Source organism: Gekko japonicus, unplaced genomic scaffold (assembly GCF_001447785.1).
Source record: "Gekko japonicus isolate JY-2015 unplaced genomic scaffold, Gekko_japonicus_V1.1 scaffold100, whole genome shotgun sequence".
Classification (NCBI taxonomy): domain Eukaryota; kingdom Metazoa; phylum Chordata; class Lepidosauria; order Squamata; family Gekkonidae; genus Gekko; species Gekko japonicus.
Window position 1 is genome coordinate 116,459 of NW_015167060.1, and position 7,895 is coordinate 124,353.

General features: G+C 46.4%; 1 protein-coding gene across 1 annotated transcript in view; it reads right to left on the reverse strand.

Annotated features, from left to right (window-relative positions):
- Positions 1-1,766: 1,766 nt before the first annotated feature.
- The window catches only part of KIF20A (kinesin family member 20A), a 10,027-nt gene continuing 3,898 nt past the window's right edge, over positions 1,767-7,895 (reverse strand). Inside the window, 9 exon segments of the mRNA XM_015412532.1 lie at positions 1,767-2,271; positions 3,718-3,855; positions 4,098-4,189; positions 5,009-5,210; positions 5,482-5,584; positions 5,694-5,833; positions 6,215-6,376; positions 7,140-7,305; positions 7,531-7,722. Coding sequence (XP_015268018.1) covers positions 1,951-2,271; positions 3,718-3,855; positions 4,098-4,189; positions 5,009-5,210; positions 5,482-5,584; positions 5,694-5,833; positions 6,215-6,376; positions 7,140-7,305; positions 7,531-7,722 — 1,516 coding nt within the window. The 3' untranslated portion in view covers positions 1,767-1,950.

Sequence of the window (7,895 nt, forward strand, 5' to 3'; positions counted from 1 at the left end):
TCCTTCCTCCTCCCCCACCCCTTCTCTGTCACTCATGCCCCCCTTGCTTTCTGTCACCTCCCATCTGCACCCTCATCATCTCCTTCCACTTTCTAACCCAGACTCAGACCAAACATTTATCGTCTCTGCTGCTCTGAAGGGAATGAAGACAGCAGTGGTGGCTTTGGCTTCCCCTTCCCCTCCTTGCCTCCAGCCAGCAGAGGAGTGTTGTTTGCCAGGAACTTGCGGTGGGGGGTGGGAGGATTCTTTGTTGCTTTGACAGGAGTGGTTGAAGGTGGCAGCAGCAGTTCCACTTGCTTGAGCTTTGCAGTGGGGCAGCTGCAGTGGGTTCTGCCACGGCTGGGTCGTTGTCACCTGAGGGGGAGTGAGCTACAATGCCTGCTTCCCCCCCCCCCTTGGTGTGAGCTGAGGCTCTTCTTCCCCACCTACCTAAAACTTGGCCAAGGGGGAGTGGAAACAACAGTAGCTGCTGGCAGTCTCATCTTCCTCATCTGTGGCAGACTGGCAGTGTATAATCATCTCTTCCTCTCATGCACCTGCCTGCATCCAGGGAACATTTCTTGGTTGTTTTGTACACCAGTTTGGTGTAGTGGTTAAGAGCATCAGACTCTATTCTGGAGAACTGTGTTTGCACCCCCACATGCAGCCAGCTGGGTGACCTTGGGTCAGTCACAGTTCTCAGAGCTCAGCCCCACCTACCTCACAGGGTGTCAGTTGTGGGGAGAGGAAGGGGTTTGTAAGCTGCTCTGAGACTCTGAGTGAAGGGCAATGTATACATCCAACTCTTCTTCCGCCCTTTCAGTACCTTTAGGATTTTTCTGCAAGCCTGGCAATTCACCCAAATTTGGAGAATAGTCTATGTTCTGTCAACATGACCCTGATGTGTGGATCTAGGTATCCGGATAGGATCCACATTAGATACACAGATATATCCCCTGACTGGATGGCCTAGGCTAGCTGATCTCATGCTATGCAGGGTCAGCCCTGGTTACAATTTAGATGGGAAGGCCACCAAGGTAGTCCAGGGTTGCTACGCACAGGCAGGAAATGGCACAACACCTTTGAATGTTTCTTGCCTTGAAAACCCTACAGGATCACCATAACTCAGCTGCAACTTGATGGCACTTTCCACCTCCACGATATATTCCCCACATTCCTATAAATTTGGTCCGGATGCAAAGTATTGTGCACCGGAATCAATATCAGGAATATTAAGTAAATGTGGTATTTGATTTTAAACCTGCCAACACAAGGCTGCTCTGTCTCATGCATGGTTACAACTAGTTTGTTACACAGAGAAGGAGTAATAGGGCTATAAGAATAGTTCAAGTATATTTATAAAAGGACAGCAGCTGTAGATTATGCCACTGCACAGGACCTAACAGTTTTGCTTCATATATTAGTCTGTTGTCACGTCATTGTTTTCTACAGATGTAATACTATTTTTCTTCATTATGCCACATTCTATATCATGCTTACTAATACTATGCTCATTCCGATGTTAGTAGTCCTATTCCTGGTCCTTTGTTCATTAGATGTCTCCTCATCCTAATTAGATCAACCTGCACTGTGCTTATTAGAAGATTTTTCATATAGAATATTACCAAATTACACTGTATAATCTGCTTTGAATCTTAGTCAAAAAGGTAGACTGTAAAAAATAATGCAAAACACATTTATTACATGCATTGAACAAGGCAATGAATATACAGTTAGCATGCAGAAACACTTATATATATTTTTAAAAAAGATTTTAAAGTCCAGATTCCACATACACTGGGGTAGCAGCTGGCCTGAAATAGACATGCATAGTATTCATCTTTGGGAAGCCAAGGACTTGTTTGTTTGCTCAGGCCTTAACATATGAATAAACACATTTATATACAGAATATGTAGAGCCAGCAACCAGTTGCTAGTACTCAAGTCAGACCACAGGACCAAAACATTCATTCAGTATTTTTTGCCAAAGGCCAATGTCTTAAAAGGGGGAGACCTGCGAGAGCGCAGGATACGAGTGTAGGGGCTCTCTGCCATAGCAGGCTTGGCTACTGAGCGAGACAGGAAGTGGGACAAGAAAGGCTTCTTGATGGGAGGTTGAGTTTTGGGCTGCATGTTTTCACTGTTGGCACAGAACCGTTTCTTCAAGGTTGGGGTTGGTGCCACTTGGAGTTTCTGCACAGTATGGTACTGCTCAGCAATGCAGGCTGCCTTCTTCCGCAGATCCAGCTTCACTAGTGTCATATTGTTTTGAAGCTCAGCCAGAGTCTGATCCTGGAAGGAAAAAAATACAATTGATGTCATTATGGATATAATTACAAGTGACAGAGTACAGGTCAGAGAGAAATAGTCCCGTAGCAATAGCACCTTAAAGACTAAATATACTAGTTCCCTCTAAGCTGAGTCAGTGTGAGCTAGCTCACAGTTTTTTAGCCTCCAGCTCACACATTTTTGTCTCAGCTCAGGAAGGACGGCTCCAGAGCAAACTAATTTATGCAGAAGCCGAATCGCCCGCTCCCAGCTTTAATGCCGGTAGCTCACAAAGCAGAAGTTTTGCTCACAAGACTCCACAGCTTAGAGGGAACATTGGTTGTGGCATGAGGTTCCATAGGCAGAGAACGATTTCATCAGGTGCAAGTCAGAATACATGATCAGTAACTGAGCTGGACTGTACGACTTTGCGGTGGGGGCAGGGGAGACAGAATCGAATGTTCTTCCCATAAGCTCTGTGTACTAGAAAGAATAGTGTTTGAAACAAGGTTCTAGCTCAGCCACCTCCCCAGTATGCTAACTAGAATGTCCAGGGAGTTGATGCAAGAGAAACAGGCATTCAGTCATCTCTCATGAGGCATCTGAAGTGATGAAGTCCAGCAACAGATACCATGATTTGGATCCAACTGAGTGTTTCCATGGGCAGACAGATTGTAGCCCACAGGGTGCAACGTTCTCACTTGCCTCCTCCTTGCTGATACCTACATGCCTCCTGAAATGCAACTCCTGGGGGACATTTACAAGAACAAGACTTCAGATGTTTTGGACCACAAAGAGAGGCCATTATGTCATACTTGGTGGGCAGAAATCCTTTTGCTCCCGGAAACACCCTGATGGATCCATCCCCCTGGGCTGAGGGTGCTGGCTGGTACTGAGTCTAGTACAGCCATTCAACAAACTAAACTTTACTTCAAAATTAACAAAAAAGTGCCTCAGTGCTGGCTACAAAATGGTAGAAATTGTTCTGTTCCTTCATGCTGAAGAGCCTCTATTGCTCATGGTCAGCAGCTTATTCAAGTATCGTCAGTCTTCCTCCGGAGTATTGCTTATAGCAGTGGCCCCCAACCTTTTTGAGTACACAGTGATGGGTGGAGCCACAAAATGGCTGCTACAGGAAGCACCGCCAACCACAAAACATCACGGAGTCGGGTTATGCATAAGTAATAGTAATGCTTTAACATTTCAGGTAGAAGATCTGTTCAACACTGGGTTTTTTCTTGAGACTCACAGTGAAAGTCCTTGTGCTGTGGTGGCAGCTGCCGCCAAAGCAACGTTTTCAAAGATCTGTACAGCCAATCAAATCTCCAGTGGCCAATCAGATGCCATGCTGGAGAAAATGCTTTCACCATTAAGTGCCAGACTTCTGTCTGCATTCACAAGATACTTTTAAAGCATGATACCCAAAATGCCTCTTTAATTGCATGGCTTACTCAAAATTGCTTCCTTTACCTGTTTGACCAGGATGTCATCGCACATATACAGGGTCTCGCGGAGTTTCCCAGCACTTGTGCTGTGACAACAAGCTCTTTCTGCTGACTGAAGTGACTCCCCAAGTTTCTGCAGCTCACAACGCAGCATCCTCACATTCTGAAGAAGGGAGAATGTAGCCCAAAGTCACACTGATTTCCTTCATGCCCCCACCCCCTGGGAAACTGAACGATAGCAGAAAAACCTAGTTGGAAATAGCAAGAATGAAGTGCAACCAACAGCAGTAGATGAGGTGTTGGGACAGCCGCCCTGCACATTACGGGGAGCTGTACATTGTAAAGAGAAATATTGGAGGTGGGGGGGAAGCACCCAGGCTCCATGTACTCAAGAGATGCAGTTACCTTTTGACCTTCTTGCAGCTTCCGGTCCACATCCACAGTGATGGCCTTTGCTGAAGGTGGTGGCTCCACCATCTTTTGGTATTTGCGTAGCTCTAAAGGTAGGGCAGAATATAGTCACAGCTTAACTCAGCAGCTAAAATCTATGCCAGAGCTCAGCCTCAAAGTTTTGTTTCTATACTGAATCATGGAATATGGAGTCACAATAAAGGAACAGGACACAAAATATGTGAAGTGCCTTTCCTTTAACTGACCGCAGCCTATTAATACACACATACCCAAGTTGACATCAAGAAGGCAGGCTTGTGCCCTGGCATTTTTTTTTCCCTTTAAGAAGGCAGTTGAGAACTGATTTAGCTTCTTTTATACTACAAAGTGAAGACCTATAGCTGTAATACCATTTAAGTTTCTCACCAGAAGTCACAGACAACAAGAGCAAAGTAGTCACTACATAGTAATGGGAACTGGTAAGAATTTAGGAGACTCCTGGTCTCTGTCTACCACATTTTGTTTTCTGCCACCTGTCAAGCTATTCCCAACTCCTATTGCAATAATGGGGGGTAAGCAGTTTTGTAAACAAAGCCCTTCTATGGAAATTTGATCCTTCCCCCATCATGCCTGTCTAAATCCTTCAAGATGGTAATGGAAGGGGGAGAGGAAAGAAAGATCCACAGGCAGGAAGTGAATGGTAAGTTATCCTACTCCAGCAGCACAAGGAATGCCAAGGGGGTCCAGGGCTCCTGTTGGGCAAAAAAGGTAACTGGGTAGCTAACCTTGTTCCAGCACTGATGGGCATGTCACCGACAGAACCCAGGTTTTCTAGTTACTAGAGCAGCAAGTTCTTTGTGGCTCATACTGCACAGATTGCTCTCTTGCTAAAGTTCTACTTGGTGGTTTTCGGATTCATTCCTCACCTTCTTTGGCTGTGCTCAGCTCAGCCTGACACTGTTCTAGCTTGGCTTTTGTCTCCTGCAGGGCAGATGTTGCAGCCAGTGCCACTCGTTTGGATCTGCGCTGTCCCTCCTCTGGCTCTTGTGGCTTTCCCACCTGGAGTTCTTGTTGCCGTTTTGCTTCTTGCAAGGAGGCTTCCAGCTCTTGTATCTTTTCATCCTGGTTCTGAAGAGGAAAAACAGAAAACTGACATTAGAGAAGAGGAAGCTGTATTTGTATTGCGGCCTGTCCGCTTTGAAATGGCCAAGCGCAGACAGCCATGTACAATCTGAGGCACAGAACCCAGGAAACCTCTGCAAGACCGACAAGTCTGCAATAATCAAAATAAATGGAGGTGGGTATAGCCTTCAGAGTAGTTTGAAAGGTGTACCCTGACCCTAGAAAAGGACTCTCACAGGCCTCATTCCCACAGTATTTCATCCTCTCTCTCACATACCTCTATCTTCTCTTGATAGTAATCAGCCAGCATCTCCTTTAGATGGTTGAGCTTAAAGTCATACATCTCCTCCAGAATCTCCTTTTGGGCGTCCACCTGCTCACTTCAGGAAACAAGAGTGGGGGTTTGAAAAGCAGCAGCCGCGTGAATCAGGAAGCAGAAGTTCAACACAGAGGCTGCTTGGGATGGAAAGATGCTGGAAGCCATCATACCTGATTGACTGTTCCCTCTGTTGCTGATGCTCCATCATCTCGTTGCAAATCTCCTCACGCAGATGCATTTCCAGTTTCAGCTTCTCCTGGCGCTCCTTCAGCAGCAGATTTTTCAGAGCCTCAACCACGAGCAACAGGTCCTGGGGGTGGGGACAGAATGCAGAGCATGTGACAATCATGGCTGATCAGAACCACCAATGTTACAAAATGCCAGAGACTCCACCGTTTGAACAATTAGTTTTGAAGGCTCTAAAACCGTTCTCAAGGACTTGAAATGCCTGGCTTGACATAAGAATCTTCACATACTTTCCTGGGTGAGACACAGAACAAGCTCAGACTAAGCCTAGTGGTCTGTCCCTTGCTCAGTTCTCTGGGCCTGGACACACGCACTGGTCTGGGTAAGCAAGAAGAGTCGTAGACGCTCCCGATCCAGTGCCTGCCACCCACAAACTCCTCATGGTGTAGGGTACCTGTGGCTACAGAAGGCTAGTTTAGTGAACAAGGTACAAACCACCACTCACCTCTTTGTCATACATGGTCACATCTGTTTCATCCTCACTCTCGTCACTGAGTTCCATTTCTTGATCCAAGGCTGCTCCAGAGGCCCTGTTTGTTCTAATGCTCTGTTCCTTCAGAAGAGACTGAATGGCCAGCAGTCCCACCTTCGAAGGAGCTTGTATAAGCTGGAAAGCAAGTTTTGGTGTTAGCAGGCAAGAACACACAGTCTACCCATTCCTGTCCAAAGCAACAGAATTGACATGCTTTGCTGGCACTTTAAACTGAGTGTTTCTGAACATGAGCAAATTGCCTTTATACCCAAGCAGAAAATGTTTTTCAATGGGCTTCTGAGTATTTTCAGAGTGCTTCTCTTTAAAAGAAGCAGACCAAAGTGATGACCAGTGTTCCCTCTAAGCTGAGTTAGTGTGAGTTAGCTCACAGTTTTTTAGCCTCCAGCTCACACATTTTTGTCTTAGCTCAGGAAGGAGGGCTCCAGAGCAAACTAATTTATGCAGGAGCCAAATTGCTCGCTCACAACTTTAATGCCAGTAGCTCACAAAGGAGAATTTTTGCTCACAGCTTAGAGGGAACATTGGTGATGACAGTGTGGCTTTCAGCATGCACAGAGTATCTCCTCTGAGTGCCACCATTTTTTTTTCTTTTTTACAGTCTCATTATTTTAGAAAATAGGAAATTAATGAACAAAAGGACAGAGAGGGCGAGAAATAGGTAACTTCCTTTTTAAGAGGAAGTAGTATCTCCTCTGAGTGCCACCATTTTTTCTTTCTTTTTTACAGTCTCATTATTTTAGGAAATAGGAAATTAATGAATAAAAGGACAGAGAGGGAGAGAAATAGGTAATGTGTTAAAAGGAGGAAGTTAACAGTTACTCTAAATCTTTGCAACCTTGCAACTAGTCATCCTCTGCTCCAGTGCTTCTGGTCTCACCTGGCTGGCAATTGCAGAGAACTTAGCCACATGGAGAGTCTCATCATAGGAGGAGGCACAGGGATTCATATTGACAATCATGCAGGACTGCCCTCGCCCTGTGAAGAAGCCTTGGAACACACGGGTTAGCTTGCTGTCACGGAAGGGCACAACACTCTGCTTCACTCTGAGAACAGAAGATTCAGGGAGCTCCAGAGACAGATCGCACCAACACTACCTTCCCCCCCTCCCCTCGCAAAACCCTACAAGCCTCAGAGCACCCGCACAAAGCCAGTAATATGTCACACAAACAATACCAGAGTCAGTACAGAAAAACGTTCTTTTCCTTGCATTGATCGGGGCTAGACAGACAGACGCTGAGAGCTAGGAAGGCCCCCCCCCCCCCGCTTACTTGGCCTGCTGGTTCTGGCGCAGTACAGTGAGGCAACGCCCCAGTGTGTGCAAAGAAGTGTTGATATTATTTGCCTCCTTCATGCGATCCCCAGTCCTCTGCTCTTTGCAGCGTTCAGAGCCAGCGAGGTCACACAGCGACAGCCTGGAGAGGGAAGGCAGCATCCGCACTGAGGTCAAGGATCACCAGCCCCTATCGGTCCTGCCTTCCCCTTTCTCAATTAGGCTTTCCTTCAGGTTGGAAATCCTCCACTAGACACAGCTGGCCAAGACCCAGTAACAGTTCTGCTGTCTAAGACTCTACAATTTCAGGAGCCCTCTTAGGTTGCTCTTCTCCAGATGAGCACAGCGTAGAGGGCCAACTCC